The following is a 15,546-nucleotide window of genomic DNA, read 5'->3' as shown; positions in this document are numbered from 1 at the left end:
ACAGATGAGGTCGATTGTAAGGTCTCAGAACGATCTCTTGTTGCCATCCAGTCTTCAGCGGATGTTCGTGAACATGGCGGACACCACCGATGAAAACGTGAGAGCCGAGTTCCGTGCCATCCAGCGGACCATTTGCACAATACTCTGGAGGGATGTCTGCGGTAATGGTGGCTTGTTCCACTATGGTCCCGCACTTTCTAAGGCCGAGATAGAAGGCCGATTAGAAGATGGATATGACGACAGAACATTCAACACGCTTGAGGGCATCCGTCCCTTCCCGCCGAAGCCGACTTGACTCAAACACTTTTGTCCTTTGCAAATGTTAGTCATAAAATTACTTAAGTAATTTTCATGCTTTTTCTTTGCACTACTCTATGTTATATCTCTCTCTACTAATGTACTAACAACTTTCATTTCTTTTTTATGTGTTTGCATAGATGACGTACTATGTCGTCTACCACGGCAGGGTTCCTGGAGTCTACGAGGACTGGGAAGACTGTAGGAGGCAGGTCCACCGTTTCAGCGGCAACAGCTACAAGGGGTACACCACTTTGGAGGAGGCGGAAACTCGATACGCCAACTTTCGAGCGGGACAGAGGAGGGAGATGTGGAGGACCCGTTTCATCGTGATGATGCTTGCCGCTACCGCCTCTCTAGTTTACTATGTCATTGTTGTTTAGCTAGGTCGTCGACTGGACTTATATGTATGTGCTACTTCGAGTCGTGATGGTTGAACCATATGGTCGACACTTGTGTTATTGATGCATGCATGTTATCGGGACTTTCTAATGATGTGTATTGCCAATGATGTGTATCTTGCTAATGATGTATATCTTGCTGTCCTTCTTGTACTTGCCTGTATATTCTGTGTATATGCTATGAATTCTGGTGTACATATTGTCTAATTCGAGTTTTATTTTTTTGCTCCTGTTCATATTACTGCTGGCGAAATGGGAAGGCGCCGGCGGTAACGACCTGATGGTCCTATTAATATTACCGCAGGCGAAATGGGAAGCGCCGACGGTAAGGACCTGATGCTCCTGTTAGTATTATCGCTGGCGAAATGGGGAGCGCCGGCGGTAACATCCAAGCCCCGGCGAGATGGAAAGGCGCCGGCGGAAACGCTTACCCCCGGCGAATTGGGCAAAACGCCGGCGGTAACGGCGACTTACCACCGGCGAATTGGAAGGCGCCGGCGATGAGGCATTACCACCGGCGAGGTGATCGCCGGCGAATGCGAAGGCGCCGGCGGTAAGCCATAACAGGACGCCGGCGGTAAGCCTTTCCCTAGTAGTGCCTGCAACTGTCCATATGCCAATACTGTTCTTCATGTAACCTCGCTTAGCGCTATACCCGGCATTCCTAATGTATTTATAGAGAACAAGCCATACTGACATCATTATATCAAACAACCGACTAAAGGCTGTACAGAACTAGATTCTGAGGAGCTTCCTGACACGCGCATCCATGGTGGCGTGTAGGCCTTGATGGCATGATCTGAGCTGCCTTGTGCCGTCCGATCGGTTTTATCAAGTTCGTCACTCTCCTTGCAAACCTTTATAAGGCATCCAAAAGAAGAAAAAGAAAAGGTGCATGATTAATACAATTATTGTTATGCAGAGGCTGGATGTAATTGCTTATTATAAGTAATAAAGCATCCTTTATCGAAAAAAAATTAATACAATTATTTCCACTTTATGCTCTTTACAAGAATCTGGTACCATCTAATATAGATACCAAAGAAATGGAAACAACCATAAGCTTACCTGGACAGGGCGGCACTGGAAAGTTGGAAAAAACCGAACCTTGCAGTACTCATTGAACATGATGGTAAGCACAAGCAAGGGAATCGTGGCGAATGAAGCTCCTGGCTTCGACTTCAGCCCAAACAGCCCTATCATTGTAGTTTGCATGAGAGTGACCGAGAGGAATATGTAGTGGTGAATAGTAGGCCAATATTGTCCGCAGGTGTCATATGTGATCTCATATACATCTTCCATCTGTACAACATAGAACTTAATCAACAACCACAACATAATGCAGAAAAGGTCAAGGTGAGTGTTTTCCTTTTCTGAGGTAGTCAAGGTGATTGTCGGGTGATCTTAAGAAATGGCCACAGCATCTCTATGCTATACATATGAATACTTATAACATGTTATAAAAGAACACTGATATCACCAAACATATGTAACTACGAATTGTTCTTTTACAAAATATAAAGCGGCATGGTAAATACTTCGTAGCAGCCTAAACAAACTTCCCTGCTAAAGAAAATAAAGGAAATATGTACCACAACTAGCCTTATTAACTGACGAAGAAGCTACCTGGTTGATGAACACTGCATAACCGAGCAAAAAGTAGATCACAAGAATGGGAAGCAGAAGAGGTGCAACGACAGCATACACCATTCCAATCAATACTGCAAGGGAAACAATGGGCACAACTCTGTAGTAAGGGAAGCCATAAAGATATGGCTCATCAGCATGTCCAACTGAATGCGCCTTAAAGAAGTGCCATGTAAGCAAACCAAACTGGAGAACCTCGCAAGAAAACCCTGACATTCCGTTGGTCAAGATGTATGTGATGAAGAAATCTGACTGCAGTGTAAACAAGTTATAAGATAAATGCTTCATGTACTGAACATTGAACAAATTTATGGAAACATGTCTAGGAACAATAGCATACAACACTTGTTAGAACAACATGAATACAATTCAATATATTGTTTGCTCTACCTGTGCAGAAACAGCTCTTGCAAGGCGGCTAGGGATGTCTTTAGGGTGATTAAAGGACTCCCCTATCTGATCGAGTAGAGACCCCGAAAGAATACTCAGGAAGAAAACATTTCCTACCAAGAAGTAGAACACCATGTTGCAAGCCTTGATTTCGTTCTGACTTTTGGAAATGCAACCTTCAAATGATGCCATACCGAGCATTGCAAATGGAATCAAGTAGATAAACCCATTTAAAATCAAGCTTGGAAGATATCCAGTTACGACAGAATTCAGACCTGGTCTGCAAGATAGCAAAGCATCAACCTGTATTAGTGTATACCCAGGTAAATGCAAGTTGCAAACTTCCCAATGTTATTTAAAAAAATTGCCACTAACATAAGTTGCACAGCCCTAGCCAGTGGGAACCATTTTTTAATCTTCTCAAATTGCACAATCCCTTGCACAGCTGTGACAGGGATGGTGAAGAACACCGTCAGTAAAAATGCAGCAATGAAGACTCCAAGCTTGTATACAGCAAGACGGTAGAAAGGAATAGCCAGATTTGACCATATTGCTTCAGTTGGTTCAGGAGCATAACGTGTAACCAATGCCAGCGGATTGACATGCTGTTGCATTTCAGCCGCTTGGGCAGCCTCCAACCGGGACTTGAATGAGACAAAAGCTACGGGTAACTCCTGGAGTTGAAAATGATATTAATGTGTGATCCAGATACAAATACTCTGTTGTTTCTTTTGGTCTACGTAGAATATTGAAGCTGCCATTAACACAAGCAGGTGGAGTCAAAGGTACAAAACGGGTAAGGCAGTACCTTCTGTTTAAGCATATTTTTACACTGCTGGAGGCGGATAGACTCTTGAACTTCCTTCAATTTTTGTTCCTGGCTGTGAGCATCTATTGCTCCCAGTGTGAACTTAAACCAGATCCGCTGCAAAAAGTTGCATCCTCTGCTATCCCTTTTCCTCCTTATCTGTCTTTCAAGGGAAGATGCCAGTTTCTGTAATGATGATTACTTGGTTAGCCAATATCAGAAAACATGACGTGCTGACATTTCTCCTTCAAACAAGAAAGAGTAAATTGCTGATATTTATGATCGTTGAGCGCAGAACACCAATAGGAAACAGTAAGTTGTTTTTCATGTAGAATGCATCTTATATTTTCTCAGATGACATACTGACGTATAATGATGTGATGTTATGTTTTTTGAATACACATACAAGCCAAGAAGGTGGTGAAGACCAAATAAGAAAACAGAAACGAAACAACTTAATTGAGAAAAAAACTATAAAAAAAAATACGTTAGCAGAAGAATTCTGCACAAGTTCAAAGATTCCAAACTGTTCATACTTGGTCGGAGGCACTGCAAAAATATGGTTGGTGACTGACAATAATGAGTTGTGAATGATAAGAGTTATACTTCTCCCAATATCTATCTTTGAGAGATGGTCAGAAACTCAGAATATAAAGTGAACGCCAGTATCACATAACCTTCATCATAAGAACCTTCCTCTATATCCACCTCTTATATGCCTTTTTTGTTTTTGAAACTGGCTCTTTAAGACCTGAAATAGGACCCTCTACTTTTGCTATTACACCAGGGAGGCTGGGACAAACTCAACTCTATGTTTTCTTAAATGCATGACAAGTTGGAGAAACAGAACTGATATTCAGAATTGAACTCATACTGAAAATACTGTTGCAGTTCATGATGTCATAATCTATAAATAAAGACACAGATTACATCATTGCTATGCTGTACTCACCTGTAATGACTCAATGTTTCCTACATCGTGCAGTATTTGATACGATTGGTACGTCAGATAATGTTTTGAGAAGAAGTGATCAGCATGACACCCATAAGTTCCATGATCTGCGCACAGTGGAATTCCTTGAACTAAAATGGTAAACTGATCAGGTCTCTTCCTGTGATACTTCAATTGTTCAATTCTTTTCTGGGACATGTCTTTGTACTCCTGCTTGTAAGTAAATGGACAGGCAATCAATAAATATTTCAGCTTAATATCGAAGCTGAATAGTCGCAATGTTACATCTTTCAGGCAGTTGATCTAAGTGTTTAAATGAAATCAGGATCCCATGATTAGTAAAACGTACCTAGAATTTACTAAAACTCTCAAATTCTATATAAAAGAACGACACTAAAATTCCAATGCCAACGATCAAATGTTCGGAACTGGATAACTAAAACTACAGTTAATTCTTATCAAAGAGGTGATACTTAATCTAAAAACATAAGTTGATTAACTGACAGGTTTCACAAACACGAACCTTATGAAGCAAATACACCACATAAAAGGATATGAAGCAAAGGCATGAAAAATGCACCCAAAGCCTGTCAGCAAATGAGAATTGTATCAGTTACAATATTAGCACAGTTTCCAGGCAATAGCAGAATGTCCGTCAGATGAAGTCTTTCAAGGTCCTAGAACTACATTTGAAATGTACACATGTACTAGCTTAAATGCTAAATCATCAAACACCGGCATCAATTACAAAACACATAGAACTGGAACACTTTAAGGCATCTCGAACTGCACATAGAACTGGAACATTTTAACACAGTTTGTTTAAACCATAACGCTGTCTCAGTGTTCATACACTTTCGGCCACAAATCACAATTTCTACAGATTTATGAACCACCACAGAGTTTGCCTGCAAAGGTGAGAGTGGAGGTTCCATTCAGAGCTAGCAAACCTGTCAGAGCCCCTTGGCACGTTGGACACCGTGAAAAGCTCCATGGAATTTGACCACCCGATGTCGGGCGGACCTTTGCTGGTATAATTAACCGGCACAAGGATCGATACTCCGACAATTGAGCAGACACTGAAACACTTGAACCTACATTGCAATCGGACGTGTGATGATGTATGCGCTCCACTTCAGATCAACATTCAGAAACACTCGGAAGAAACATGGTGAGACGCACCCGAACTTGAAGAGGCGGATGACGGCGAGGGCGTCGAGGCCGTGGCGCCGCAGCACGTCGTCCTCGGAGAGCCGGAACGCCGCGCCGATCCACCGGAACGACGGGGTCAGCCGCCCCGTGCCGAGCGGCAACACGCCGCCGCCGCCCTCCGCCATCCGCAGCGGCCGGTAGACGGGCGCGTTCCCCGGCTGCTTCTTCAGCATCGAGAAGAGCGACAGCGCCACCAGCGCCAGCCCCAGGTTGATCGTCGCCGACGCCAGCAGCCCCTCCGCGTCCATGCCGGCCAACCCAACCCAAACGACGACCGCTCCCTCCACCTCTAGCGCCTGCGATTCCAGTCGCGCGCGCAGGTCCGTCTCTGCCAGTTTTGTTTCGACTTCGAGCTGGAGGCCGTGTGGTGTGGGTGCGGTGGCCGGAGGCGGGCGGCGACGTGGCGGCCGCAGCAGCGAGGAGCGGCCAGAGCTCGACACGTTCATCTCGCGCCGCAAATGGCGAAACGCCGAACGATAGGGTCGTCGGACGTCGGCCCATGGTATTTACCAGTCTGGGCCTTCCCAGCCCAGCCCATTGTCGCGCTCCGGCTACGATTTTTGTTTCTGTGGGAGGGAACCACCACCACTGAGAGAAGGAGAGGACGCCGGCGAACGGAGGGGGATGGCAGCGGCTGCGGCGGAGGGGGCGGTGGCGCCGGTCGCGGCGGCGATGCGGGGGGTGCTCGCGCGGGCGGGGAGGGCGGCGGAGCGGTCGGGGCGGGCCGCGGAGGCGGTGCGGGTGGTGGCCATCGGGAAGACCAAGCCGGTGTCGCTGCTGCGGCAGCTCTACGACGCCGGCCACCGCTGCTTCGGCGAGAACTACGTCCAGGAGTTCATCACCAAGGCGCCGCAGGTTACTCCCTGCTCCATCTCGATCTGCTTTTACTGCACAAAGGGTTGATTGGCTGATTCCTTCTGTTCTGCCGTCAGCTTCCGGAAGATATTCGGTGGCATTTCGTCGGGCACTTGCAGAGCAACAAGGTGAAATCGCTAGTAGGTATGACTCAATTCTTCCTTCGCTCCAGTCCACGGCGTGCTGCGTTGCTTTGTATGGCAAAATCTGACAAATGATTGTGGAAGAATTGTTCTTCTTTGCTAGACACGGCATGTCACATAGATAGTCTGTCGTATCCTGCTGCAAAAGTAGGGGAGCATACAGAATTATTGAATTATAAGATACAATGATATACCTTGTAACCAGTATCCCGTGTAATCACTCCTCACCGGCGTGCTCACCGAATGCCAACGTGGTAATTACCATGATGTTCAGATCTTCAGGACATAAGAAATTGTTTGCTGAATATCCACACACATTCAATAATAATGTTTTGTCAGCTGTTTGTTCTTTGGTTCATACATTTATCTATTTACCAAATGCTACCTAAGGAGTTATAGTTTGTGAACTCGTAGTTAGCAGTGTCGGACCCAAATTACATGATTCAAACCACGATTATGTCTCTACTACAGTTAGTCACATGATAGTCAGGCTGTTCACTCTTAGGTGTTCAACCGTTCAAGTACACAGATTGTCCTACTCCCTCCGGTCCTTTTTAATTGACTCGAATTTAGTATAAAGTTATACTAAATCTGAGTCAATTAAAAGAGACCGGAGGGAGTACTTATTAGGCTGAAATTATTGCCCAAAAATAGATGTATCTACACACTAAAACATGTCTAGATACATCCATTTTTGGACAATTATTTTGAACCGGAATGAGTATTTTAAATAGAACCTCCATTTACCACTGTAATTAAGTCCACATGTGTCCTTAGGGTTTGTTGTACTAAGCAACTAACCATTACAGACATGTATTGCTGACTGTTAATACCTATTTCTGTGGTTTTGTAGCTGCTGTTCCAAATCTTGACATGGTTGAGGGTGTAGGTAATGAAAAGGTAAGCGGCGAGCAACAAACATTCATTATGCTTAAGGGTTGAATTCATCTCAACCATAAAATGCTAGTATGTATTTCTGTGCCTATAGAAAAGGAGGAGAATACTGGTTACAGAATGTTTGTCATATGAGTTTCTTCCTTATATTTTACCCATGAGTTTTACATATTGTGAACATGCTTTCAGATTGCTAATCATTTGGATCGTGCTGTCGTTAGCTTGGGGAGGGAGCCTTTAAAAGTTATGGTGCAAGTGAACACTAGTGGAGAAGAATGTGAGTACAAAGAAGATATAAAATTGATCTAATAAATGAAGTATAGTTTTAGGATATGTCTTCCCACATTCTTCAGTAGTCATCAGTTTACTGTGTTTACTACCGCTACATTGCTATAATTCTTTCATTACTTCAGAATGCTGTAAAGTTATTTTTTAGAGTGAACTGTAAACTACATTCAAACTTTTGTCCTGATAAGCCACTGTCATGCTGTTTGTTTATATTGTTTTTTCTTTCACTATGATCATATTATAGAAGCTTTTCTTAGCAATGATGAATTCTCTGATGAAACACTGCTGTTTTGCTTCAGCAAAATCTGGCATCGATCCTTCTAGATGCGTGGAGCTTGCAAAGCATGTGAAGCTCGCATGCCCAAACTTAATATTTTCGGGCCTCATGACAATAGGGATGAAAGATTACTCCTCAACACCAGTAAATTTCAAGGTGGTTATCTAGTATAACATAATCGCAAATGCTCTTTCTGTGTTGACTCTCACAAGTTGCGTGTGATCTGAATACAGACGCTGGTGAACTGTAAGCTTGAAGTTTGCAAGGCCCTTGGGATACCCACAGAGCAGTTCGAACTCTCCATGGGAATGTCTGGTGACTTTGAGCAAGCGGTAAGAAATATTTTTGAATAATATTTTGCGGGATTACCAAACAATCAAATCGGAACCAAAAGGTGAGGTGCAAACATGAGAGAATTTTAGCAGTTGTAACATTTACTGAATTGCTTCTTTGTGCAGATAGAGCTGGGCAGCACAAATGTAAGGGTTGGTTCGACCATTTTTGGACCAAGGGAGTATCCAAACCAAAAGCAGAATCAGTAAGACTCAATGGGGAAAAATCTCACCTCAGTATGCAATACATTCAGATACAGGGCTGTTGCATTTGTTCCTCATACGGTTTGCAATGATGTAAATGTACATGTGAATATCTGATGTGTAAAAATGTATAGCAGGATATAAGATATCAGAAGAAAAAATCTGGGATATAGTGACAGGATGAAGGCCATTTTTCCTTAATAAACCGATTTGGCATATAACCTAAAATATAAGCTTGGCTTGCATTGTTGTTTGTTGCTGGATGAGAAACATATGATGATTGCACTAGCTTCAAACGCTGGCAATAGAGTGCTGCAGCCATCTGGACTTGTTTCATCGAACCATTTTTCAGAAAGTTGAAGCAATTTGTTACAATGGAAAAAAATATTACTAGATGCAAGCAAAAAAAAAAACTTACTGTGTTTGGAATAAACGTTAAATTGGACAGAAAATTTCTGTTAGATCAACAAATTCTCGAGCTGACTGAAAAAATTCTTGATTTGTTGGAGATAAAGTAACTTGTTTGTGATAATTCAAATACATTTTGAAGCAAATTCTCTAGTCAATGAGACACCTTTTATGGTTAAAAAATTATACTAGTCTGAAACAAAATTCTATTTTTTTTGCGTGAAAGAGAAGATGGACATTAGAGCAACGAACTTACAGAAAAACAAAGATAAAAATACAATCAAACCCTTCTAGACCCCCACTCTATTGCCGATGAACAAGATGAGTCGATGGCGTGCGGCGTCACTGCTACCCGTTTGAAGACCTTGAATCAGAAGCAGCCCCCCTACTAGCGAGAAGTTGCTGAACAACGGCTCCGAAGAGCCTGCACCTTGGGCTGCCCATGCCCATGTTGGCTCCGAACGCCACCGATCGTAAACCTAGTAGATGTAGCTATGTACATGCCATGATCCAGGGATTCCCCACCCTCGCGCTGCCGAAGCATCCGCCAGAGGAGTAGGGATCTCTCGGATCCCCGGCGTGCGAGCGGATCGACCACGAATCGTCTAGAAATCGCCTCCTCCTTACTGTAGCGTGGGAGGGGGACGGTCAAGGTTCCATCTAGTTATATTTGAAAAAGAATTCCATTAAATGGAAAAAAACAGATTCAGGTAAAGTATCGACCGCTCAAACAACGTCGCGATTCGTACGTATGTGCGCGCACCATTAAGTTACAGAACTAAGTTACAGAAATTGAAACTTAATTGTATGATCCGTGTATTCTGTAGCGCAAATCATGAGGATTAGGGGAGCGAAAACTTGACCGGTATGTGACGGAGCCGCTAGAAAAATCGCTTTACCGTGTCGACCCAGCATCCAGTGTTTGTTGAATAGTCCAATCTGAATAGGGCGGTGCTGAGCGTCCCCCGGGGGATCAGATCCCCGATCCCCCGGGTCGGCAGCCGCACGATTTGCTAATCACCATCGTCCACCCTGGTCAACCTTCCACGGAAGAAAAAAAAACACAGCCACAATTGGGATCTCACAGCGTCTTCCCCCACGGACTCTCGCCGCCCACACCGGCAACACGACCACCGATGGCCCTCCGTCGTGGCATCGCCGGAGGACCCGTCGTGGCATCGCCGGAGGACCCGTCGTGGCATCGCCGGAGAATCCGTTGTGGCGTCGCTAATGCAGCAGTCCTCCTCGCGCATCCGTCCTCAGCGCTTTGCCTCCCCTGATCTGCGCACGCCGACGTCGCTCCTCCGTCGACGATGGTCGTTGCCGGAGTTGCCGGAGAAGCCGGCGGCGTCGTTGATGCAGCAGCAGGTGTGGCGCTTGCAGCAACGCCGATGGGCGATAGTAGCAGCACCGATGTGCCTTGGTAGCAACTCCGGTGGGCGTCGGCAGCAATGCCGGCAGCAACTCCGGTGTCCGCCAACGCCACGATCTCCAGGTAGCGACGCATGCCACCCCCTGGAGCAACGCCTGTCGCCCATGGTAGCATACACCAGTGGCCTTGCTGCCACCGGCCAGCTCTATGTAGCAACGGTCGTGGCCCATGGTAGCAACACCCGTCGCCGATGGTAGCAAAACTCCGGTGGCCTTGCGGCTACCGGCCAGCTCTATGTAGCAACGGTCGTGGCCCATGGTAGCAACACCCATCGCCGATGGTAGCAAACTCCGGTGGCCTTGCTACCACTGACCAACTCTATGTAGCAACGGCCGTGGCCCATGGTAGCACCGCCCGTCGCCCATGGTAGCGAGATTGGCCGCCTATTGTAGCAACCGAATCATGGCCGGCGGCAACTCACCGCCCCGCATCCCACCGCCGCATCTGCAGTTGTTCCCGTGGCGGCGACGGCCTCCGCGAGCTGTGCGCGGTGGGCTGGTGACCACAGGAAGGCGCACGTGGGCGTGGAGGTGAAGAGCATGGAAGAGACATGGTTCCCGTCGCCGGCCCTGCGCGCCGAGCCCCCGACCTCACCATCTCGCGCCACCGCGTGGCGCTCCGCCTCGTAGGATGCGGTGAGCCCAGGGTCGCGGCGGGCGAGCTCCCTGCGGGGATGTGGGCGAGCACCGGCGCGGGATGGCTGCCACATGTGGCGAGGCGGAGCGAGCTCCCGGAGTTGAGGTGGACTGCGGTGGTGATGGGGAGAAGCAGATGTGAGGGAGAGGAAAAGGGGAACGAGAGGAAGACGAAGACCCGCTGTGCGTTCGGTGAGAACGCCTCGCAAAAGATAAGGTCGTTGGTGGGGGCCACCTGCTGTGCGTGGACACGTGGTGCGCTACCGACCCGGAGGACGCGAGCGCGCGATCCCCCGGGGGAAAGCCAGCGTTTCCCATCTGAATATCCCAATCTGAATTGCACAAATCTGCGGTCCGACACCAATTCGTTTTGTTCCAAAAAACTGGGATATCACCGCCGCGTTCCCACCCTACCCCTACCGCTACCGCTAGCACTCTCCCCAGCCTCGACGCCGCCTGCCCTCTGACTGCCCCTACCTCTCCAGGGCAAAGAAAAGTGTGGCAAATTATAAAATCTCCCCTGACTGCCCCTACCTCTCCAGGGAGCTCCGCCGCCACCTTCCACCCCGATCTCCGACGCCGGAAAGCGCCGCCAATCACACCATCGCCACCACCAGCCGCCGCCTTCTCCTGCCCGTCGCCGCCCAGCCCTCTTCCACCCCGACCTCGCCGCCCCCGTTGAGCTGGTAGTTCCTCTTTTTCCTGCTTGCTTCCTCCGATCCACGAGTTCTGGAATCATTCCAGCCCTCCGTTTTGGGTATGGATGGAGACAGAGGAAAGGGATTCATGTCATTTTTGTTTTTACAAAGGATTGATGTAAACTGTGGTGCTCTTCCCGAGAGATTGTTGAGATTTCCACTACTCTTAGATGTGAATAGCCCCCTTTTATGTTCATCAGCTAGCATATATAATTTCGTTACTCTCGGATCAATCAAACATTTTTTTTATGTTTGGAAAAAAGGATATGGATCCACCTCTGTATCAAGTACAAGTACAGTGATATGAGCATTCGTTAAGAAGGGGATTAAAAGGAGAAGGGGTCCATGTAGTAGCAGCTACGTACCTCGAGCTAGGTGGCTAGCTAGTAGAGCCGTTTGGAGTTGATCAAATAAAAATATTGTCACATGTCATTTCACATGGAGTATTTGGCGTTAGTGATGAAGCCTTTTAATGATACAGATGGGGAAAATAACAGTTAACGTATAAAAAAGAAAGGGTTTATGGTATTGTGTGATATGAGGGCAATGAACTAGAGGGAAAGTTTACCTGCAAACAAAAAAGAACTAGAGGGAAAGTATGTTGCTACTACTTGTCAACTGACCATTCTCCTTGGTGCTTCATCTTTCAACTGCAGATGGGTTTCACAATGACCGGCTCCGAGGACGTGAAGGGTTTGGCATCGTCGCTGGGAGACCTACAAGTAGAAGCATCACCATCGAGGGAGAAAGAAATAGATTGGCTTGGTGCGTCCTAGCCTTGTTCTGATGTAGTATTCTGTAATATACCTTTTCCCCAAAACTTCTCTTGCCAGACCAACCCACCGAAATGCAAATAGGGATCAGAAATGTGGTCAATACCCGGAAGAACTCTAGATTTTGGAACATTCTATCTGTCTATTGCTGCCACATCTACGTAGCTTGGATACACTTTCTGTTTAGTTAAACAACACAGGTTCTGTTTGAACATGCATTCCATCTCACAACCAGTTGTTTTCCTCCTATTTTGATTCAGACAATGGTGATGATGCTGCTATCGATGATGACGTTTGGGATGACGCTGCAATCTTAGACAGGGATTGGGCCCACAGGAAGAACCAGTTCGTTAAGGTATATATCAATTTTGACTTCCATGGTTATTGGTTATAATCATGAATCATGAGTTTGCATTGATATAAAAGTACGGCTTTTCGATTTCTCCGTAGATGGGCTATAGGGATGGCATAACTGAAGGGCAGAAGGATGCTGCTCAAGAGGGCTTCAATATTGGGTTTGAGCAATCAGTGCATGTTGGATACAAGTGGGGTCTCGTTCGGGGGATCACTAGGTAATGTGGAACACTGGTTGTGCTAATAACAGTTATCTTGTATATAGACTTTCTCTTGCAACATCCTCATTTATTGTATCTACTTTTTGTTGGTTTCCTTCAAGCAGTGCACTAGATAGTCTTCCCGACAGTCTAAAAGAAAAGTTGTTGCTTGATGGCCAGCGTAAAGGAAAACTTGAAGATTTGCACAATTCTGTGCAAGGAATTTCATCCGACGGTGCACTGAGGCTGTTTCATGAGAGTATTCTGCAGGATAATCCTCCATCGGAGGAAAACAGGCTTCAAAGTGTTCCAAACGACCTTCTTCTATTGTTGAACGAATGCCCAGATGTTCGGGTTCCTGAAGAGTTGACACGAGTTCCATAAGCAAGGTTTTGAATGTAATGGCAAGCACCAATGACTTGGAAGTCTGGCAGAATCACTTAGACTGAGTTCTTATGTATGTTGTAACTGTAAATCATGTGATACTAAGCTATTTTTAATCACACCAACCTTTTTCGCTATAAAATCATGTAAATTCGCAGTATGAATGTTTATAATTATTTCTCTTCCAGAGTTTTGCGTCTTGCTGTTCTTCCTTTACCATGCTCTGGTTTGTTTGAGCCTTTGGCATCTGCTAATGGACTGTTGGTATCCTCCATTGAGTTGATCCATGGTGATATTTTTGGGGAACTCTGGATAATTGTTGGCGTCGGTGCAGGATTGATTACATATTCTACTCTTGCTAGTTATAAGCTTCAAAAACACTATGTCATTTTGTCATGCTGATAACATGGTTAGCCTGTATAGTTAAAAGCATAGATATAGTAGTGTTTGATAAACCTCCTGTCTACCTTTTTTTCCTTCATTTCTGAGCATTTTACAACATGTTCTTTTTCATGTTTTGTGTCGACAGAAAAATGCAAAGGTGTTGGCTCTGCATCAGCTGGCTTCAGCAAATGCACTCAAATTTGCTCAACTGAAGACCTGATCCACTTTTCAACGTTGCTATGCCCTACACTACTGCTGTTAATGTGATGTTAACTGCACGCTAATAGTCAGATCGCACACCATGGCAGTGAATAATCTGATTCTATTTCAGTTAGAGGGGGTTGGTGTGATTCGAACATCAAGCTGAGAATCAATCCTTCAGGTTGGTGATAGTAATCAAACCTTGTATCCGCTGTGATGTGAGATTTGGTTTCCAGTATACATGGCACTTATTCATGGCGTTGCATGCTTGATCCATCTGCCTTCTAGTATCCGTTCGCAGTGCTTCTTGTTGTTTTTATTCATTGTGCTTCTTGTTGTTTTTATTCATTGCCATTTACTTGGTACCATCGAATGAATGAATACCTGGAATGCAAATGTTTGTTTGTTTGTGGTATCCCTGCCTCCCAGGGGGCATCTTTTATTCATGAGCAATTGAGCTTCTTTCAGTGTACCAAGAGCTCAATAAGGAACAGACGTAATAATAATTCATAAAAGCTTGTCAGGCCTAGCAATTCAGCAAACCTCTATACCTAAATGTTATCAAACTTTTCAAAACCCTTCTGTCTATGTTAGCTGTCAGCCCTTGGCAATTCAGAAAACATCTATACAAAATATGATCAAACTTTTGGAAACTCTTCTGCTATTGTTACCTGCAATGCCATTAGGCTTCATCCATTCTGTTCTCTCCAGCAGATTTGGCCTCTCTGTGTATGAATATCAAAACACTCTGCTGGCACCTGAATTTCTGATGCCAGTTCAGGCTAATTGACACCAAAGTAGACAGCCGACGAGTCTCAGCAATCACCAGTTAGCTTCATTGGTTACTCCAAAGTCACCACTTATTTTAGACAAATTACCTTGTGATTCAGAAAGCAAAACTTGAGGTCAACTTGTACAGTCAAAAACTGAAGATAAATGTTAGTCCCTCAGTTTCATACTAGTTATCGCTGATTACTTTGGACTAGATCAGCGATAACTAATATGAAACAGAGAATATATATTACTACTGAACATGTTAACTTAAGGTAAAAATAAAGTTGAGGCATAGCTTGTCTTTGAGTCTCAGATTGACACCAAAGTAAACTATCCACGAACAGTTTTTCGTCGCCAATTAGCTTCATTAGTTACCGAGCAACTTTCGACTTACTTCGGGGAAATTAGCTTATTATTATTCAAAAAGCAACACTTGTGAGTTCAACTTATACAGTCAAAGACTGAAAGGGACATGTCAACTGCAACAGAAATGACACAGGCTGTCAATAAGAGTTTTATTGGACTTTGTCCAACTGTCCAAGAAATATATCCGGATACTCTTGCCAGTTTGCAAGTATGAAATTTCTCTCATCACTAAAATAT

The 15,546-nt window shown here is 45.1% G+C and overlaps 3 protein-coding genes across 3 annotated transcripts; 2 read left to right on the top strand and 1 right to left on the bottom strand.

Annotated features, from left to right (window-relative positions):
• Positions 1–1,301: 1,301 nt before the first annotated feature.
• On the bottom strand, positions 1,302–6,191 carry LOC127345774 (CSC1-like protein At3g54510). Its single transcript, XM_051372293.2, has 10 exons — positions 5,678–6,191; positions 5,446–5,589; positions 5,019–5,082; positions 4,496–4,705; positions 3,544–3,729; positions 3,111–3,409; positions 2,736–3,015; positions 2,325–2,597; positions 1,767–2,000; positions 1,302–1,555 (listed from the first exon to the last, which is right to left on the bottom strand). Exons 1-10 carry the CDS (start codon positions 6,151–6,153, stop codon positions 1,400–1,402), a joined length of 2,322 nt encoding a protein of 773 aa, XP_051228253.1. The 5' UTR covers positions 6,154–6,191; the 3' UTR covers positions 1,302–1,399.
• A 120-nt stretch (positions 6,192–6,311) lies between these two features.
• Positions 6,312–8,933, top strand: LOC127345775 (uncharacterized). The gene is made up of 7 exons (XM_051372294.2): positions 6,312–6,562; positions 6,640–6,706; positions 7,559–7,605; positions 7,789–7,876; positions 8,187–8,320; positions 8,398–8,496; positions 8,623–8,933. Exons 1-7 carry the CDS (start codon positions 6,332–6,334, stop codon positions 8,704–8,706), a joined length of 750 nt encoding a protein of 249 aa, XP_051228254.1. The 5' UTR covers positions 6,312–6,331; the 3' UTR covers positions 8,707–8,933.
• A 2,750-nt stretch (positions 8,934–11,683) lies between these two features.
• Positions 11,684–13,773, top strand: LOC127345773 (uncharacterized). Its single transcript, XM_051372292.2, has 5 exons — positions 11,684–11,861; positions 12,530–12,638; positions 12,907–13,001; positions 13,097–13,218; positions 13,326–13,773. The coding sequence occupies exons 2-5, from the start codon at positions 12,530–12,532 to the stop codon at positions 13,582–13,584; spliced, it is 585 nt and encodes a 194-aa protein (XP_051228252.1). The 5' UTR covers positions 11,684–11,861; the 3' UTR covers positions 13,585–13,773.
• Positions 13,774–15,546: the final 1,773 nt, after the last annotated feature.

The sequence above is a fragment of the Lolium perenne genome, chromosome 3, assembly GCF_019359855.2.
Source record: "Lolium perenne isolate Kyuss_39 chromosome 3, Kyuss_2.0, whole genome shotgun sequence".
NCBI classification, from domain to species: domain Eukaryota; kingdom Viridiplantae; phylum Streptophyta; class Magnoliopsida; order Poales; family Poaceae; genus Lolium; species Lolium perenne.
The sequence above is the reverse complement of the archived record's forward strand: the minus strand, read 5'-3'. Positions and strand labels throughout refer to the sequence as shown.